At 65.3% G+C, this 19,368-nt stretch overlaps 2 protein-coding genes across 5 annotated transcripts in view; one reads left to right on the top strand and one right to left on the bottom strand.

Moving 5' to 3' along the window:
* Nucleotides 1-8,668, top strand: part of SLC12A7 (solute carrier family 12 member 7) — a 68,571-nt gene extending 59,903 nt beyond the window's left edge. For 3 of the 4 annotated variants that reach the window (XM_036113661.2, XM_036113663.2, XM_036113658.2), the window contains exons 21-25: nt 1,603-1,710; nt 2,729-2,907; nt 3,294-3,308; nt 5,747-5,880; nt 6,985-8,668. In XM_036113661.2, coding sequence (XP_035969554.1) covers nt 1,603-1,710; nt 2,729-2,907; nt 3,294-3,308; nt 5,747-5,880; nt 6,985-7,076 — 528 coding nt within the window. In that variant the 3' untranslated portion in view covers nt 7,077-8,668. The remainder of the gene's footprint in view (nt 1-1,602; nt 1,711-2,728; nt 2,908-3,293; nt 3,309-5,746; nt 5,881-6,984) is intronic. The other variant, XM_036113659.2, reaches the window with a different exon arrangement.
* A 5,108-nt stretch (nt 8,669-13,776) lies between these two features.
* Nucleotides 13,777-19,368, bottom strand: part of NKD2 (NKD inhibitor of Wnt signaling pathway 2) — a 31,758-nt gene continuing 26,166 nt past the window's right edge. Inside the window, exons 3-9 of the mRNA XM_078066397.1 lie at nt 19,092-19,152; nt 17,891-18,018; nt 17,088-17,183; nt 16,542-16,689; nt 16,238-16,322; nt 15,469-15,605; nt 13,777-15,217 (exon numbers count right to left, since the gene is read on the bottom strand). Of these exons, the coding sequence (XP_077922523.1) occupies nt 14,646-15,217; nt 15,469-15,605; nt 16,238-16,322; nt 16,542-16,689; nt 17,088-17,183; nt 17,891-18,018; nt 19,092-19,152 (1,227 nt within the window). The 3' untranslated portion in view covers nt 13,777-14,645. The remainder of the gene's footprint in view (nt 15,218-15,468; nt 15,606-16,237; nt 16,323-16,541; nt 16,690-17,087; nt 17,184-17,890; nt 18,019-19,091; nt 19,153-19,368) is intronic.

Here is a 19,368-nt window from a genome sequence, read left to right as displayed (position 1 = left end):
CCGTGTCGTCTGTCCCCTGCCGTCCCCATCCCGGCTGTCACCCCCGCCAGCCATTCCCGTCCATGTTCAGGAACCTTACGCGACGTCAGGTCCCAGAAGCCAAACAGAACCGGGGTGGAAACGGTCGTGGGGTGCAGCATGGCGGGATCGCGCCGTGAGGCGTGGACTCCCGTGGTTTGCAATGACTGTATTTGCGTATCAAGGCTGCTAATTTCACTGAGTTTTCCAAGTAGGTGGTTGGTGCATTATGGTTAAAATCCATGTCCCTGCTTGATTTCAGTCATGACTGCAAGTTCTGTTTCATTGGGCGTTAGGGATGCAGTTGCATCTCTTCCATGAGAGCAGGCCACTGTCCAGCCTCGCGTGGCCATGCACTCCAGTGAGGCCAAGAGCAGACCGTGGTCAGAACCCGCTTAGCCAGGTCCTTCCATCGGGAGGTGGGCAGGGTCCCTGTGGTCCGTGCTCTACATCTGGGCCGTTGGCCAGGCCAGCCTCCACCCCGGGCCCAGCCCGCCAGCACAGCAAGCCCGCCTCGTGGACAGCGAGGGCCCAGGGCACCGTCTCCAGGAGTCAGGGAGCCCCACGGCGGAAGGGGAGGCCAGAGTCAAAGGCCAACATTGAACAGCAAGAAGTCAGGGTCACTAACAAGGAGGGAGATGCTCCCGGCCAGCAAGGCTTAGAAAACCACTCCAAGTGTTGAGCCAGGACACGTGAGCGGGAAGGGTTTGGGGGTTATCGTTAAGACGTGACTTTAAAGAGTAGACTTTATAGATTTTATAACAAGTACCAGGGAGTAAGAGTCAGTGCGTATCTGGCCGGCAGAGTCAAAGACACCGGCCAACAGCTAGCCCCCCACAGATGTCTCCGGAGGTTAGCAGTAAGCGGGCTGCCCACCAGTCTCCCTTTCCGGAAGCTGATGCTGGAGCTTAACTGTTGGAAGCAAGGAGACGTTTGTGCAGACACCACTTACATATCTGGAAAACCCGAGAAAATATCCAGGGTTCAGTGAGGTGGATTGACGGAGAAACTGTGTCAGAACACATCTCCGCACGTTTGTGGGACAGGATCCAGCTTGCAGGAGCAGTGACCAGGGCCCGTGGCCCTGCCGGACGGTGGGAGAGCTCTACGGAGGGTCACAGGGCGCTCCCTGTCTTCGGGCCCAAGAGGCAGAGGACATGGTGCTCGCCTGACACCACCCCCATCCTGGACTGGTGGGGGGACCCAGGGCCACCTGCCAAGGGTCAGGCCAGGGGTTGGAGAAGATCCTGGCCCTGTTGTCACGGGCAAGCTCCAGACACCTGTGCAGGACGAGGCGCGTGCTTGGTGTGGGGTTCCCCCGGGAGCAGGCATGGGAGCAGACACGGATTCAGCTGTGGCCACTGTTCCCACTCACGTGGTCACCCACACCCACCGTTCGGGGGCCACTGGGGCTGAGGGCGCTGGGGTGGGCTGGGGACAGCCGGTGTGCAGATGGCAGGTGCAGCCGGGGACGTCGGGGGGGGGCGCTGAGGGGGGGCGGGGGCGGGGGGACAGCCGGTGTGCAGATGGCAGGTGCAGCCGGGACGAGCGCGTGTTGACTTGCGTGCTTCATGCACTGTCTAGGTTGAAAACGACATCTCAGCGTTCACGTACGAGAAGACTCTGATGATGGAGCAGAGGTCCCAGATGCTGAAGCAGATGCAGCTGTCCAAGACGGAGCAGGAGAGGGAGGTGCGCGTGCGGGGAGTGGGCGGGCACCTGGCAGCCCCACTTGCACACGCGGCAGGAGCAGCCCCTCCGAGCGGGTGTCCTTGGGGTGTCCAGCCGCAGCTTGCTGGCCTGACCAACAGGACCAGGTCTTGGCGGTCACGGAGCCGTCCATCCCCAGCCTGGCTTTCTGAATGGCCGGGTGGCACGATTCTGCCCTCATGGCCCCCGGGGTCCACACCCAGGCTGAGGTCGGGGCCGTGTGGACCCCGTCTGCACACGTGGGTCTACTCGGACCAGCGTCCTCTGGCCTTCCCTGCTCTGCTCCTGTCTGAACCACCATAGTGGCCCCCACCTGGCCTCCCTCCTCCCTCCCGTAACTCGTCCGGCCGAGAGCCACAGTGGGTCCCAGAGAGCCAGCGTGCTGACCCCTCCAGGCGCCATCCCTGCCCTCCCCTCACGTCACCCTGCGGTTTCTCGGCAGCACCCGGCTCTGCCCTGAGCCCTGTCGCCCCCTCAGGCCAGCTCCCTCTGGGCCTCGGTCGTGGTCTTGCTCGCACATGGCCTGTCCGGCCGGCCTTGAGCGACACTGACTTCCTCATTGTGCACCTGCCCCGCCCCAAGGACATGGGCTCCCTGACTCACTCTGTGCCTTTGACGAGTGTGGGGACGGGGGTGGTGGCGGATGGGTGGACGGATAAATGGGGGATAAAAGAGTGAGGGATGGATGGACGGATTGATGAGTGGGTGGGGTGGAGCTTCGTCAAGTGCAGACTTCCGGGTGCATACATCCCCTCGTCAACGCGGAGCTGTGGGCTGTTCTCAGTTGCCTTCAGAGCTGGGGCAGGAAGAGGGCCGAGTTGGGTCTGGATGCCCAGGAGGAAGGCCCCGGCTGGGGTTTGGGGTGGCATCAGGTCCCCTGCGAAGGAGGGCTGGTCCCGGGGTCCCGGCTTCTCATCTGCACCCGATTCTTCTCGGGAGCGTTTTGGAGACGTGAGGTCACAGAATGGGTCCTGTTGCCTGTCCCTTGCTCTCCCGCCAGGCTCAGCTAATCCACGACAGGAACACTGCGTCCCATTCTGTGGTGGCCACCAGAACCCAGGCCCCGTCCACCCCAGACAAGGTGCAGATGACCTGGACCAAGGAGAAGCTGATCGCGGAGAAGTATAAGAACAAGGAGCCGGGCATGTCCGGGTTCAAGGACCTCTTCAGCCTGAAGCCGTGAGTGTTGGCCGGGGGCTGGGGGTGCTTCGTGGTCTGGTACTGGTCACAGGCATGCGCCTGCTGACCCGCGGGCCCAGGGGCCACCGTTCACCGGGATCCGGGCGTCTGTGTTCTTGCTGGATCCCAGCAGCTAGAGGTCAGGGCTCGTGGGGGGCTGGGGACTCCCAGCTGTGACCCCACCGCCCATGCAGGCTGCCCGCAGGGGCCCGGGTTCTGCCTGTGGCGTTGGGCTGAGCATGGGGGGCACGGTGCGGCTGGGCCCGGAGGGTCTTCAGTGAGGGGAGGGTCTGGGGAGAAGGACCAGGTGGGCCGGGGGAGGGCAGCCGGGTTCCTCGCGGTCACTCTCGAAGTAACTCATTCTTTGTGTTTTCTCTCCCGTGTAGAGAATGGGGAAATCTGTAAGTCGTCTCATTTTATTTAGGACGCTTCTTAGACCTGTTACCACGCATGCTTGGCCCGTGCTGCCGTGTGAACCGTGTGTGCCTGTGTGCACGTGTGGACAGCCCTGTGTGTGTGTGCGTGCCCGCACGAGCTGCAGCCCCCCTCTGTCCAGACGGCTCAGGGCACACAGCTGAGCTTCCTCCTGGAGCAGCGCAAGGACTGGGCTGCAGGGAGGGCGGGTCCTGAGCCGCTGGAGCAGAGGGGGCCTGGCGCTCGGTAGCTCTCAGCTGCTCCGCCCGCATCCCTGGAGGCTGAGCGTCTGGACAGATGTGCTCCCTGGCCCTGGGTGCTCTTCACCCAGGAAGCTGCGGCCCGGGCGTGCAGAGGGGTGTGGACGGACCCTGTGCATGCTCCGACACGGGGTCAGCTGGACGGGCTGCTGTGCGCCCCCTGCCCCCCCAGCACCTGCGGGTGTGTCCCCCGCGGAGGGGTGGCCGGCGGCGTCCACAGCAGAGCGCTGAGGCGGGGGTTGGGCGTGGAGGGCGTGGAGCCCGTAGACATGGGGGGATCCGCGGGGAGGTCTCCAGGTAAAGTCAGTCAACAAAAACAACAAAAGCGGGAAGACAGGAATACGGTTTCTCCCCAAAAACGCTGTGAGCCATGGGCCTGCTGACCCTGTCCCCGGGGCTCTGGGGGGGCTCCCGGTCAAGGGTTAGGCTGGGAGGTCAGCTTGTAGGGGGCAGGGGACTGAGCGATGGGTGGCTGGCTGTCCCCGGGGCGTTGGTGCGTGCAGGTGCTCGTCTGCTTGTGTTTGGTCCGTCGTCCGTGCCGTGGGGCCCCCAGGAGCCCAGGGACCGGAACCCCAGCTTCCCCCCCATGCTGGCCACGCTCACCTGCCCCTCCTCTGCCCCAGGCAGCCCACCACCCCCAGCCTCAGCAGAGGCTCTGCCCCACCAGATTTAATATACGGATGACTGGCTCCCTTACCCTGTGCATTTACGGCCCGCTGCAGGGAGCAAATGCAGGTTTCTGCTGGCTTTCTGGAAACACGAGGGCCAAGCTGGCCGTCTCCGTGCCCCTGTGACCTCCACAAGGCATGTCACCCTGGAGCCCAGGGCCCTTCCAGCCAGACCCAAACCTCTGATTTTCAGATTATATGTGTTTTCAGGCTTTCAACCGTAAGGGATCCTTCGATACCACACAGATGCTCATTTCTGGAGTGACTCTTGTCCCCAAACAGTGGTAATTGTGGTCTATCCAGGCAGCTAACTCATGGTCTTGTAATGGAAGATCCCTGATTGTGCCGTGGACAGGTGCCCAGTCTGTAATTTTATCAGGCGAAACTGGACAGAAAGAGGCCTGGCTCCCTGTTTTCCTCCTGGGAATTGGTGGTTGTGATCTGGTGTATTTGGCTCAAGGGCTGAGCTGGTGACAGGGCGTGGCCCAGACGCGGCCCCAGCGGGCCCTCCCCCTACCCTGTGCCCTGGCCTCTGTCTGCCCCTCCCCCCCCCCCGAGTCTGGGGCAGGGTGACCTGCTCTCGGCAGGGCTGCAGCCAACACAGCCGGGCTGCCCGCGGATTCCATCGCGCAGGCCACCCGAGAACTGGCAGAGTTGCCAGGTTTTCCAGCTCAGGGGTATGGACGCCTTGGAGGCGGTTAGCTCGCCCAGACTGCATCTCCTGAGTGTGCTTCCTGGGACACACTCAGCCCGTGGGGACCCATGGGGGCCGTGGCCACCTGGCGCACGTGGGGTAGACGAGGACGGGGCCGAGTGCGGGCGGGCGGGCAGGGGTCTGCCTGGGACTCTTGGAGGACCATCGGTGCACAGTGGAGTGCGCAGAGCCGGGTGGTTGCTGAGGACGAGGGGCAGGGCCTGGGTTGCTGAGCGTTGGAAGTGCTTGTCCATCGGCCATTTGCCAAGGGCAGCAGTGTTCAGGCTGCCAAGCCCGGGGTGGACCTTGTAGCCTCGTTCTCGACCAGAATCTCCAGCCTGGGCGCCAGGCGCCCGGGCGTCTCCCTGCACAGCATGTCTGGGCTCCCCTGCGGCCCCAGCCCGTCAGGATGAGTGAGATGCCATTGTGTGCTCCCTTGAGCAGCCTTAGCTCAAGGCCAGAGTGAAGCAGGGCTGGGCCGGGATGCCGAGGCTCCCGGGTGGGGTGGGGTTAGAGCCTTTCATGCTCAACAGTGCGCTGTTTGCAGCAGGGAACACTGCTCCTAGTTGGAGAAGCTCGGTTTTTAGAACGTTTGGAGACCAAAGTCTTCTTGTTGGTGGGTAATGTCCCCGGTCGGTGCTCACCAGCCTCAATGGAGTCTCCTCCCCCGTGGGGTCTTTGGGGGAGGTGACACCATTTGAATCCTGATCTTTTTCCCCGGGACTGAGATGGGCTCACAGGGCTCGGGCCGGCCTGGCGCCCAGAGCTGTGGGCTGGAGCACCAAGTGGTCCTCCCCCCGCAGGAACCAGTCCAATGTCAGGAGGATGCACACGGCCGTGAAGCTCAACGGTGTCGTCCTCAGCAGGTCCCGGGGCGCGCAGCTTGTCCTGCTGAACATGCCAGGGCCCCCCAGAAACCGGCAGGGGGATGAGAACTGTATCCTTTGTGCGTGCGGCCCAGCAGGCCGGGAAGGCTGGGCCGCTCCACCTCCTGGGGACAGGGCTGTCTTGCCCGGAGGATTCCTGGGTTGGGGGCGGGAGCAGGGGGGCCCTAAGCGTGGCCCCAGGTGCCAGAGTCTCCAGCCCCTGGGCTGAACCCGCGCAGACCAGGCGGAGGGGCAGACTTGGCCCCCCCAGTCTGAGTGCCAGAAACTGGGGGCCCCAGGTGAATGGTTCTTGATTGGTTTGGGGCATCAGTGACTGAGGAAGCCGTAAATGTGCGGGGTATCCTGGGCAGCTCAGGCCCTCCGTGAAGAACCTGGCACACGCAGGAATTTGGACCACAGGTGAGATGAACACGGACACAGAGCCCTGGCCCCGAAACGCCCAGTGAGGGGCAGTCCCCATGCCCCTAGCCCTGTACCCTGCTCACCGTGGCTTCCGGGGCTGGCTCTGAGCTCCTGCCTGGCCCGCTCTCGGGCTGGGCGTCTTCCTTGAGACGGGGGGCACCGTGTCCCCTCATCCAGATGAGCTACAGCACAGGTGGTCCCCCATGTGCCTCCCAGCCCTTCTCAGCTGGTGCCCCTCCTGTTGGCTGGAGGCTGCCAGGCCTGACCTCGGAGGTCACAGGTCAGCTCTACCATGAGCTGGGTTCGCACCCTTAACTGTGCGTCCTGTGGTGGGGACTTGGGTGCCTAGTGGGTGTGCAGCCTGGGGGCTGCCCTCTGGGGTATGGCCCCCGCCCTCCCCTCTGGCGCCGGAATGTGGGTAGCGGGGGTGGGGGTGGGGGATTAGCAGGTGGCTCTTGGGCTTAAAGCCTTGATCTAACCACAAGCTTGAGGACTCTGCGCTTGGTTGGTGACCGGACTGGGACTTGCGGGCTGTTTGGGCTCTCGATGGATTCCTATCTGTGCTGGAGCCCCGGGGTGAGGGCAGGGCTCTGGTTCCCGGTCAGGCCGGCCACGGGCGCGTGCTGATCCTGAGCGTGCATCTGGCGGGCACCTGGCTGAGGCCTGCGTTGGGCCTCTTCCTGCAAACCGACCTCCCTCTGCCCGGGACTCCTGTGAGTGTAACCAGCTGTCCTTAACTCAGGTCACCCCAGATATGGAGTTCCTCGAGGTCCTGACCGAGGGGCTCGACAGGGTCCTTCTGGTCCGGGGCAGCGGCCGGGAGGTAGTCACCATCTACTCCTGACACTCAGCCTCCCGGGAACACGCCGGGTGGGCTGGGGATTGTGCTACACTTGGCCTCCTATGGAAGTTTCCAGAATAGCCCCACAGCTCTCCCTCCAGGCGCGGAGCCAGCCCGTAGCTGCGGTGGTTTCCTCGCGTGGAGGGGAGGCGTGGATGCCCCCGAGGGAGGCTCGCGGTGACCTGGGACCAGCTGCACTGGCCATGCGCTCAGGCTATGGGTTCCAGAAGCGGTTTCCGTGGCCAGACCTGTCTGGTTGTCATGGTTGCGCATCAGTTCTGCCTCGTCCAGGATGCTCACGAGAAACCCCTGCCCGGACTGAAGGTCACTTTGGGCCACAGGGGTCCGTTCAGGAAGGTGGCCGAGGGCCTTGGTCCCTCGGTCAGCCTCCTCAGCGCCTGTCCCTGCAGCGTCCCTGTTTGTGTTCCTGTAAATTAAGGCCGAGGAGAGCCGTCCACCCCGGACTCTCTGGGTGGCCTTGGTCAGCGTGCCTGCCTGGTGCAGGAATGTCTAGGAGGGGGACCCCGATTCCTCGGGGACGTGGATGGTCATCCCGGGTGGGCACGTTCAGGGGGGCTCGGCTCCAGGAAGCTGCCTGAGGGGCAGAGGCCCAGGCAGGGGTCCTGCCACGCCCGGGCTGGGTTTGCAGCTGGGACACAGCCACGTCCTGCACAGGCATCTGGGCCCCGTTTCTGAGAATCCACCGCGGTTCCCCGCCTGATGTGTGCGTACCCATGGCCCTCGGTTTCCACGCTCCAGGGTCCACGGACAGGGTGCCCAGGGCCTCAGCGGCCCTGAGTCAGCGAGCCGAAGCCTGTGTGCCTGTCCCCTCCTGCCAGCGCACAGGGGATGGTGGCAGCCACGCGCAGGGCACTGTGGGCTGTTTCAGTGGGCCGTGGACTTGCTTCGTGGTCGTGGTCCCAGTCAGCTGCCGTAGCTTGTGGTGACCTGTGCTTCGTCTGTGTGGTGTATTTATTTATTTAAGCACCTGGGGATTTCAGTGGTAATTAGGGCATCCGTGAAGAGACTGCTTCTGCGAACAAGCCCCAAACGGCCGCGTCCTTGGCATTCTCTGGCTTCCTCGGACCCCAAGGAAGTCGCCTGGTCCACAGATTTCAGATCAGGGCAGAGGCTAAATGTCCAGACGTTCGAGGAGCTGTTGGGCAGCACAGAGGGTCTGCGTCGTCAGAGTGACCACCGGCCAGAGCGTGTGCCAAACTGCCGCAGCCAGGCCCGGGCGTCCGTGCTCTTCCCCCCGCTCTTCTGCACCCAGTGAAGCAGTGAAACCCAGCTCCCTGGCCCTCGGTCCCCTGGCCTGTCAGGGGCGGAGCCGCGTCCCCAGGGCCCTGTGGCGCTGACACTGCGCTGTGGAAGGGCCGCGTGGCAGGACCTCCCCCGTGCGCCCGACCCCTGTTCACACGGCGTAGACCTTAGCGCAGCTGCGCGGGAGGGCTCGGCTGCATCCGCGCGCCCCCCTCCACACTGAACCTCGTGGGACCCCACGTGCAGCCGATCAAAGTTGGTTGCACGTTGTTTTCTAGCTTCCTTGTCTTTGTATCATTTGTTGGTAGAAGAATAAATTGTATAAAAGCTGAGTAGGTGGACGAGTCTCCGTGTCTCATTGAGCATGAAGGTGGGACCGCTGGAGAAGCTTCCTCCCTCCCTCCCCGTGGGCCTTCTGGTCCGATCGGCCAGGGCAGACAGGGCGGCTCACACATCATCACCTGCATTGCCCGAGAGGCGTAAACAAAGCACGAGGCAATAGGAGGGTCCGAGCACGAGGACGTGATGCCGCCGGTTACTGAGGTCGTAATTCCTAGAAGGGTGGAATCCGCAGGGAAAACCCGTCATTAGAGGGGCCCCCTTGTTCCAGCATCCAGGCTCACGGCGTGAGCACTTAACCGCCCAACGGGAGAACAAGCATGAGACCCTGGAGCCCTCCCGCGTGGCTGGGGGGGGGAGCGAGGAGGTGCCACGGGTCCTGAACCGCTAGACTGTGGCCTCCCAACGCAGCCTTCCTGCTCCCAGAGCCACAGCCAAGGGGCCTTGTGTCCCCACGTGTTCACAGCAGCGAAACTGCAGGCGCCCGGCATTAGCCGTTGGTGAGTGGGAGACCACGGGGTCTCTGCCTTCCAGGGAATGAAATTCTAGCAGCCTTGAGGACGTGGGGCCACGCAGAAGCAGCCAGTCAGGGCACGTGTCCTATGCTAACGTACACGGAATGCCCAGAACGGACAAAGCCAGAGACGGCGTGCTGGTGACCACTCCCCGGTGGGGGCGGGGGCAGGGAGAACCCATGACCCTGGGCACGGGGCTGCTTTGGGGGTGACGGGGGTGTGCTATGGGGGTTGTGGAGAGCGCACCTTCTGAACAACTAGGATGCTCAGCATGGAGGCCGTGACAGAGCCGTGTGGCGTGGCCACCGACCCTGTGTCCTGGGTGCCTGGCTCGTGGCGGCTGCAGCACCCTCGGGAGTGACCCTCCTTCAGGCCTGCTGTGAGCGCTGGCCGGGCCCGGGCACCCACACATGTGACGTGGAGCAGAGGCCTGGCCTTTGGGGCAGGGGGCACAGAGGGCAGGGTGGGGCACGCAGATGGAGCTGCACGGGGAGGACCGAGCGGAATCCGAGGGTCCTGACTCGGCCACCGGTGCCCAGGGGGCCCGTGGGGCAGGTTCTGTGAGCGAGCGAGCCAAGAGGCCCCCGTGGGGCTTCAGACTCCGTGTCACACCTTCTCAGAGAAGTTGATCGAGTCCTGTCACTGCCAGGAGGGATCCCGGCCCCCCATGGGCCTGAGCGGCGGTCATGCCCTGACGTTGTGCCCGAGACCCTTCTGCACAGCTGTGAGCCGTCCATGCCTCGGCGAGGAGGCATCAGCCGGCACCCAACATGCGTGTGGGGGGAGCTGTGACCGGACGGCAGAGGAGAGACGGGGTCAGGTCTAGGCACCCTGAGGCAGGGACAGCCTGAGGGTGGGAGGGGCTCCGAGGGGGGGTCAGGACCGGGCAGGGGACTGTCAGAACAGCAGGAGCCGGGCCTCCGGTGTGGATGGTGGAGGCTGCGGAGCCGACAGCAGGGGGTGGGGGGCCAGGAGATGGGGGCCCCGCTGGAGATAGAGGTGAGGGCAGGGCACAACAGCCCGCCTGTGGCCAGGGAAGCCTAGACTCCGGCATCAGGGTGATGGGGCCTCTGGGCACTGGGAGCAAGGCCCAGGAGATTGGGAGCCCCGAGGAGCTCGAGGGCCCCGTGCTTTGGGCCGTCGCTCCAGGCTCCAGCCTTCAGCCTGTGGTTCCAAGCTGGTGGGAGGGGAAGGCCGTGAGGATAGGGCAGGTTGGGGGACGCTGGCCTGGGAGTTGAATGAAGCCCTGTCCTGCGCGCCGTGCACGTGGCCCAGCTGCAGCATCGGGAACGTGGCTGTGTGCACTGTGCCACGGGCACGGCCCCACGGGGTGGGGGCGGTAAGGAAAGGGTTAAGTGGTGCTGGTTTCGGTACTCCTCCCAGGCGGAGATGGTCACAGTGAGCTTCTGCCCTTGGTGAGACCGTGACGTTAGCAGCCCACATTCCCTCAGGATTCACGCTCAGCCGATGCGGGGACCCCAGGTGGACAGGCGCCCCCTCCTTGCAGGGCTGGGCTGGGCTGACCGCCTGCCTGGGGCTGCCACCCGCGCCTGGCACCTCCGGGACCCCTTCCTCCCGGGCCCAGACCCTGCGTGTGGTCCTTGCTGGCACCCGTCCTTTGGCTCCTGCACCCAGGCCCCGGGGTCTGGCCCTGCTGGTGACTCTCCCAGGGTGGCCGGGTGCCAGGCAGGCCCCGCCAGCTTCCTCCCGGGCTCCTTGCTTTCACCAGGACCTCGCCGGGCGCTCAGGGGACAAGACGGTTTCTCTGGCTTTGTGTTTTTTTTCTGTGGTGGCCTCCGGTGCCCCGAGGGAGAGACGGGGTGAAGGTGAGGGGGACGGGAACCAAAAGGTCCCAGACAATTCCTCGCAGCGTCTGCCCCCATCGTCACTGACCGCTGGGTGGGGTCACGTGGACTTCTGCCTCAGAGCAGAGTGGCCGTTGATCCCAGCGTCCTCATCCGAGGGACGCCCTGCACAGTATCGCCTCCCCGACTGTCCTTCCGCGAGTGGACAGCGTCTGGAGAAGCGTCTCGAGGAGCGCCCTGCTTTTCTCTCCTGATTTCGGGCGGGAAATGCACCGCCGGCTCAGAGGCCCCACCTGCCACAGGTGGTCTGCCAGTGGGAGTGGCCCAGGCAGGCGTGGCGGGCGGTGTGGATCTCCATTCTGGGAGGCACCCCACCGTGTGAGCCCCCCGTGGGCGTGTGTGTGCCCCTGGTGCACCCCCGGGCCGGGAGCTCCTGCTCAGCATTTCCAGGGGCTCGCACCAGTGCGCCCGCCCGCCCGCCCGCACCCCAGAGCATCCTTCACGTTGTATGTTCACCTGGAGTGGGTCCGGGTTTTGGTCAGGTGACCATTTCTCCGTGGGCACCCGGCCCGTGCTCCGTAGGGCACCGTTGTCCCAAATGTAGTGGCTGTGTTTGTAGGAGCTGCGTCTGGGCCTCCTGCCTGCTCCGTGGCTCGCTTAGCCTGGCCTTGGCGCGCCGAGTTCGTTCCCGTGGCCGCAGCGTGTCCTGGCGGTGGTCAGCGCCTTCACCTCGCTGCGCATGTTCTCACCCCTTGGCCTTTCCATGCATTTTAGCATCAGGAATCGGGCTGAGATCTCAGCTGGGCCCGAGTTGCTGCTTCGAGCTGCCTGTGTTGACCCACTCAGGCACACGCCCCTCCGTTTAGATCTTCCCAGACGACGCCCGATGAAGTTCACGGTGCCTGAGTTGAGATCTTGGCCATCCAGGCGTTTGGCATCGTGGGTGCTGTGGTAAGTGGTCTCCGCAGTAGTCAGGGTTCCCCAGAGAAACAGAAGCATAGTGCACAGAGATACAGGAGTCGGGTCCCGTGATTACCAAGGCTGGGAGGCCCTGGCAAGTCCGTGGGGCTGAATCAGTCCGCGCCCTGAATCCTGAGATCCCAGGCTCCCGGATGCCCGGGAGCAGAAGGTGGACGCCCCAGCTCAAACGGAGAGAGAGAATTTGCAGGACAGTCGCCCAGTCAGCCTGGACGGTTGGGGAGGGTGGCACTGCCCCAGAGGGCAGCTGGGAAGGAGATGCTGGGCTTCCCGTGGCTTCATCAGGTACTGGCCGTGCCCCGGCTGGGGCTGAGGGTAGGACCTGGAGAGGGCAGCCGCTGCCGCAGGGAGGAGCAAACGCGGACAGGCCAGTCCCCTGCAGCGCACCTTCTCATCCCCAAGTCCCGGGTCTCGGTCTGGGGCCGATTCTGGCCGGGCTGCGATTCGGGCATCCCTGACAAACTGGGCACTTCCATGCCACTGGTCCAGACCCACGGCTCAGGGCCACCCAAGAGACTCAGCACACGGTGAGTGAGAGACCCCACTGGACGCCAAGACCGTCTCCATACCTTTGGCCTGGGAACTCCAGAGTTCGAGCTGGTGTCCATGCAGGTGTTTCTGACTCAGCACCCCCGATGTGCACGGCATCACCTGATCCGTCCGGCCCGGAGTGGAACAAAAAGCCAGAGAAAGAGCCAATTCTCTCTAGTGGTCATCATGGGCGGTCCCTCTGCCTCCCACCTGCCTCTGCCCCTCCTTCTGTACTCCGAGACCCCTTCTTCCTAAGACCACGGCTCTTCCCCAGAATCTCTGGCTGAAGCCCTACCCAGTGCCCCACACCCTTCCTGGGATTCCCAGCAAGCTTCCACCCGCCCCCGCCCACAGCCCCAACACGGAATCCTCAGGCTGTCCCCGGCACTGCCCACCTTCCCTGCCCTGTGGAACGGGGGCGCCAATGTGCCTGACCCCATCGGGGCAGGGCTGGCCAGGCACCTGACTCCTGCCCGCCCTCCTGAGCAGCACCCAGGCCTCCTGCTTTCCCCGGACCTCCAGGCCCACTGTCCCTCCAGGCCTCCGTGGGCACTTCCCGTGGCAGGCCACGCTGAGGCCAGAGGGGGCTCTGTTTGGAGCGAGGCTTCTTGGGAGCACGCACTCTCGGCTGAGACTCCTGGTTCACTCATTCCTTCACCCTCCAGTGCCCACTGGGCTGCCCCTGTGTGTGGTGTTCTGCCTGGTACTGAGGACAAGGCGTGTGGCCTTGGAGCTCGTGGGTTGGTGCCCAGGAGCAGACGGGAACGAGGTTCCAGGTAGCAGGAGTGGGTGAGGCTAGCGTGCTGGTGGGGACACAGGTCTCCCCAAGTGCAGTGAGGAAACACAGCCGAGAATGACCCCCTGGGATGAGGGTGGCGTGGGGGTCTCTTAGGGGCAGGGGATGGCGTGGGGCATGTCGGGAGGAGTGGATGGGGGCAGGTGCTGCTCCGGCCTCTCCAGACAGAGTCCCGTTTACACACAGCCACCGTCAGCCTTGGTCCGCACGGCCCCAGATGCGGTGCCAAGTGTCCCGTTACCATGAGCCCAATTTGGGGCTTAGGTTTTGGGGTTTCTTGTTTGTTTTGCAGTAAAATGGGGGGAAAGGTTATCCATCAATACAGAGTGTGCACGGTCGTGTGTGTAAGAGACAGACGCGCGCTCTCCCACGCACCCGGCGGGGCGGCCTGGTCCGCACACGTGTGCCCACATGCTGCTGGTGCAGGTGGACAGAATGTCTCCGAAATGCTTGTTTTACTGCAGGGTACAACACAGTACAAAATGCACGTATTTTATTGAGCCGGGGGGGTGCTCATGCCTCAACCACCCGCGCTTTCTCAACCTTGCGCCCGGAAGACAATGCGGGGCTGCCGGCACAGACCTCAAGTTGCTGGCAGGTCAGCTTGCTCTTCTAGAGCCTCCTGCCTCAGTGGGACCGCTGCCCGCACCCCCGGGCCTTCTGCTGGTCTGCAGCCCTCTCTTGATGTCCCAGAGGGAATCCCGCTTTCCCAAAGGGGAGCTTCACCGAGGCTGTGCCCGCGCGTTTGGATGTTCGCGTGTGTGCGTCCACCAAGCATGAGAAGCCTGCCCGTTGTCCACGTCTCCGTCCACTGACGACGCTGGGAAGATGCTGAAGATGCTGTCCACTGATGACGCAAGTCCAGAGGCCGCCTCCCGCGGGCCTCGACCCTGCCCACTGCCTCCTGCCCACGGTTCCTGACAGCTCTGTGTCCCGCGTGGCCGCCCGCCCTCCGTCCATCAGCGCGTGAGGGCCACGTGCACCCAGGAACACAGGCTGCCCCGAGCCCACCCCTCTGGCTTCATAATGACCAAATTACAGGAAGGGCCGCCCAACAGGGAGCCCTCGCCACCCTGTGCGCCCCGAGCACACGGCGCGCCTGAGCGGAGACCCCAGCACCACAGGGCCTCGTCTGGAATCCAACGAGCAGACACTCGTGTATTTTTCCGCACTTGGTTTTAAGGGTGACACGAAAGAGCTTCATAACTGAGCCGTCTGCGGCATCCCACGTGTTCACGCGGGCCCGGCGTCCTTGCGGAGGGCAGCAGGGGCGGACGGCGGCCCTCCCAGCAGCGGCCGTCGGGCACCTCTGTGGAGGCCCCGCCCGGCGGGTGCGTGCCATGCACTAGGATGCGTGGTGGTGGTGGTGGTGGTGGTGGTGGTGGTGGTGGTGCTCGTGGTGGTGGTGGTGCTCGTGGCGCTGGACCACGGGCACCGCACAGCCCTCCCCCCCCAGCCCGGGCGGCACGTCCCGCACCACCTCGTGCTCCAGCACCGCGGGCTGGCCGAGCGCCGCCTTGGGCGGTGAGTGGACTTCCCTGCTCTTCTGCCGGGACCGCCTGTGGCCGTAGGGCTGTGGTGGGGGCTGTGGGAGGCGGGGGCCGTCCTGGGGGGCCTGGGGCGGGGCAGCCGGCGGGGAGTAGCCGAAGGCTCTCCCAGGCTTGCATGTGCCCGGCACCCCAGGTGGCCGCCCTGAGCCCCTGGGGGACTTGAGAAGCTGCTTCTCCTGCCCCTTCAACCGGGGCTGCACGTCCAGGGCCCTGACGGCGGGCTCTGCGGCCAGCAGTGGGTGCTCGGCCAGCACCTGGGACCTGCGCTGGGGTGCGGTGTGTGCGTCCGCCTCCTGGGAGCGGGACCTGCTCTGGGGGTGCACGGCCCTGCCCGGGTGCTCCTGCTTGGCCTGTGTCGGCGGCGCCCCTGCAGACAGGGCGCCTGTGAGACCCGCGCGGGGCCCTGTGGACACGGGGCGCCCGGGGACACCTGCCCAGGGCCCAGGATGTCTCACCTTGGGGCAGGTACGACCCGCACACCTGAACGGGGTGCCCACCTTTGGATGCAGTACTGTAGTGTGGTTCGTTGCAGGGACCCCAGGATGCTCAGGCGGGGCTCCTGTCCCTGAGGTGTCTGTACCCAGGGCCTCAGACCCAGGGTCGGTCTCCCATACCTACCGGGTCCAAACTTAGATGTGTAGTTCTCGATCCCAGCCAGGTCCAGGTAATGATTTCTCCGCTCGGTGTTCTCGTCCACGCAGTACGGGCCGCGCTCGCAGCAGGGGTGGGGGTCGGCGCCGGGCCTCCTGCGTGCGCTGCGGGAATGAGGGCCTGAGCTCCTGCGGCCGCACGAGGCCAGAGCAGGGCACTTGGAGCGGAAGGGGCGCCTGCAGTGGGCGGTCTCAGGGTCCTGCGCAGGGGGCCCTGACCAGCACCCACTGCTCCAACGGGCAACAGGAGGAAGGCCACCGAGGACGGCAAGGCCCCCAGCCAGCCCCGGGGGCCCCCAACACGACCCCAGCACCACCGTCAGGGATGCCCCACAGAACTCACGAGAGCTGGACCGTTAGAGTCTGCGGCAGAGAGCGGGTCACCACGCCGGGCCCTCCAGACTGCCCAGTGACACCCACAGGGCACCAGAGCATGGCGACGGAGGGTCTCGAGGCCAACCCACCTCTGCCCCTCAAAGCCCACCCGCCTCTCAGACACTGAGTGCACTCAGCCCCAGCCAGAGCGTCAGCTGCCACAGAGGCCCCAAGCTGCTGCCCTCACCCTGATGGCGGGCCGTGCCCGGGCCTCTCGGCCAGCGTCCTGCCCTCTGCGCCAGGTGCCTGGCTTGGTGGCTCCGTCCTGAGGGGACAGCCCTGAGGCCTGCAGGTGGCAGGGGTGGGCGGGCTGCTCCCACTGAGGACAAGCCAGAGGACGGAGCCGGACCGCAGTCCCTCACCTGGCGTGTGCGGACGGCCTCTTGTCGGCCCCCCCGGGGTCCCCGGTGAGCTCGGCCTCCATCCTGCAGCGAGTGGGCTCCCGGTCTGAAAGAGGGGCGGTGCATTCCCTGCTCATCCACTCACGCACTCCTTTGCCAGATAGGCATTTCGCCCTCGGAGGGCTGGGGCGCTGACCGGTAAACGGAGCTGACCAGTAACCAGAGGCTCGGGGAATGAGCAGTGAGCGCTGTGGGGCAGGGTGTGCGGGACGGGCTGCCGTCTCAAGCAGGGTCTCCGGGGTGTCTGAGCAGGGCAGCCCCTCACCCTGGCCTGTGGGGGGACTCTCCTTCCTCTCGCTGGGAGACTCAGGGCTGACGGTCAGCTTCACGCGGAGGGTCCTGCTGCTGCCAGACGAGTGGCTCACGGAGGCATCGATGGCCTCGTAGATGGTGTGCACCAGGCTGGACATGTCCTGAGGACGGCCCGACGTCACCGACAGGCGGACCGGGCAGGGGGCCCTCGGCTGCCTCCAGGCGGCCTCCCACACACACGCCTGTCCCAGTGGCCTTTCCGCCCCCCTGCATCTAGCCCTGTGTGCACCCCGGGCACCCCGGGGGCAGCCCTGCTGGTATCGGGATCACATCTCGTGGATGCTTGATTTGACCCCGAATCTATGTTCAGGGGATTAGCAGTCGGGTGTCACGTCTTGCACACAGGCCAGCCGAGGAGAGTGCAGGGGTGCCCCTGGCGCCCTTACCGCCCGCCCTGGGGAGTCGAACCCCAGACAGAGGCCCCGCCCCCGGCCCCGCCCCGCCTGCCTCCTGGGACGGGGGCGGCATCTGCCTGTCCGTGGGCGGCCGGGCGCATCACCTCCCTGGTGGCCTTGCCACTGTGGTCGAAGCCGTAGAGCGTGAACGTCCACTCCTGGTGGCTGTCCCCCTCCACAGAGACGTCACACTGCAGCCCCTGCGAGGCACGTGGGGCAGAGGACCGCGGGCTCACCCTGGGCCCTGGCCCCTGCCCTCCTGGGAAGACCAGCCCCTCCCACGGCCCCAGGCCGGTTTCTGTGTCCTTCACGCCCCGGAAGCGCCCCAAATTCTCTGGTGTCACAGTGATCAGTTTTGACTGAACTCACAGCAACACCCCCCAGCTCTGGAGCCCACTGACCTTCACTGGAAGCACGCTCGAGGTTTTAAACCACCTCCAGCCCCCCGACCGCAGCCGCACCTGCCAGACTGCAGGGTCCACAGACGCCCATCGAGGGCCCACCGCGCCTGCCCCGGCCCGCAGCCTCCCGAGGGGCAGCGCCCGCCCGGACCTGATGCCTCCTGGGGGGGGGGGGGCACCCGCCCGGACCCGATGCCTCCCGCGGAGGGGACGCCCACCTGGACCCGATGCCTCCCAGAGGGGGGACGCGTGCCCAGACCCGATGCCTCCCGAGGGGGGACGCGCGCCCAGACCTGATGCCTCCCGAGGGGGGTGTCGCCCGCCCGGACCCGATGCCTCCTGGGGGGGGGGCACCCGCCCGGACCCGATGCCTCCCGCGGAGGGGACGCTCGCCCGGACCCGATGCCTCCCGGAGGGGGGACGCGCGCCCGGACCCGATGCCTCCGGGGGGGGGACGCCCGCCCGGACCCGATGCCTCCCGAGGGGCAGGGGGAACAAAGACCTACATCAATGTTGAGGTGCTTCTTGCCCGGCCCTCGTGGGCCCTCCCGGCTTGCTGCTCTCTCTGCATTGACCACACTGGAGATCGGTCCTGTGCCCTCATGGCCCTCGGCCTTCTCCGGGGGGAGCACCACTGGAGGGAGGAGAGGGTTGGGAAGGGTCCTTTCCGGGCCAGACGGGGACGGGGGCAGCGGGGCGCAGGAGGTGGGGCCAGGGAGCCACGGAGTCCACGCCAACCTCTGATCCCCTCCACCGAGGCCTGACCTGAGAGCCCGTCCTTCAGAGCAAGGGGGCGTCAAGGGAGCTGTGCAGAGGGCAGGGCGGCCCTCCCCTGGGTTAGCCAGGGCCAGGTGTGTGGGCCCCCGCCCGGGCAGCAGGGGCCCGGGCACACAGGGTGAGGAGCAGGGGCCCGGGCAGGCCGTGGCAGGGAGGTCCCGCCCGACTGCCTCGCCCTGCGCCCCCTCCCCATCCACACAGCCCAGTTATGCCTGGACGCCAGGACCCAGGGGCATGTGTGTGCTGTCTGCCGCTGGGCAGCACCTTGTCCCCAAGCTCTGGGGATGGATGGACAACCAGCGCTTGTTTATTCTCCGGGATTGGAACTCAGGCCCGTCCCAGCTTAGTGGCCGACACATGCCCGTGCCGGTGGAGTGGGGAACCCGCTCAGGCCTGAGTCCCCGGCGGGGAGGGTCAGCCTCCTCGCACCTCACACAACTCCCCACCCCGAGTGACACACGTCCGCTCGGCCGTCAGACTCCGCAGCAGAAGTTCACTTGTGGCAGGGTCTCCGGTCGGTCAGCAGTTCACACGCTGACCGCTTCAGGCACCCAGACCTGACCCGTGGATTCGCCAAATGGCTTCCATACAAAGCCCGGCCATCCCACCGGCATGCACAGGCTCGTGGGAACTCCGAAGACATAAAAGCTCAGAGACTCCAACATTTGCTTCTCAGATGCCCAGATCCAAAATCCAAATCCCCTAATTCATGTAAGGAGCCCCAAAAGAAATGTATTTCCAAGTATATTTTAAGACCAAATTGCCTTTGAGGCCGGAGAACGTGGCCCACCTGTGCTGGCCTGGGCGAATCCACGGCTCAGGTCTGGGACACGCTGAGGAGTGGGGTCCCCGTGGTCAGGGCTCTGAGGGCAGCTTCCGGCGTGTGCTCTGGGCACGGCTAGTTTATGAGGTTTGGGGAGGACGACTTACCCTCGAGGGGACACCGGTCCTCCCAGAAAGGCCCCTCCTTCGGGTCCCCGCCGGGCGGCTCCTGCAAAAACAACAGGGCAGTGAGACCAGGAGGCTCAGCGGTGGAGACCCCGGCACGAGCCGGGCGGCTGCGCCAAACTCCAGCCCCCTGGGCTGTCAGGCGCTCTCGGCCCAGAAACGCCAACCCCTCCACGCCGCGCTGAGCCTCGGAGTTTAGAAAGCAACCCCCGCCCCCCGTTGCCGGGCTCCCTCGGCACCGTGTCCAGAGGCCGTGGCC

This window comes from Halichoerus grypus, chromosome 2 (genome assembly GCF_964656455.1).
Source record: "Halichoerus grypus chromosome 2, mHalGry1.hap1.1, whole genome shotgun sequence".
NCBI lineage: Eukaryota > Metazoa > Chordata > Mammalia > Carnivora > Phocidae > Halichoerus > Halichoerus grypus.
The sequence above is the reverse complement of the archived record's forward strand: the minus strand, read 5'-3'. Positions and strand labels throughout refer to the sequence as shown.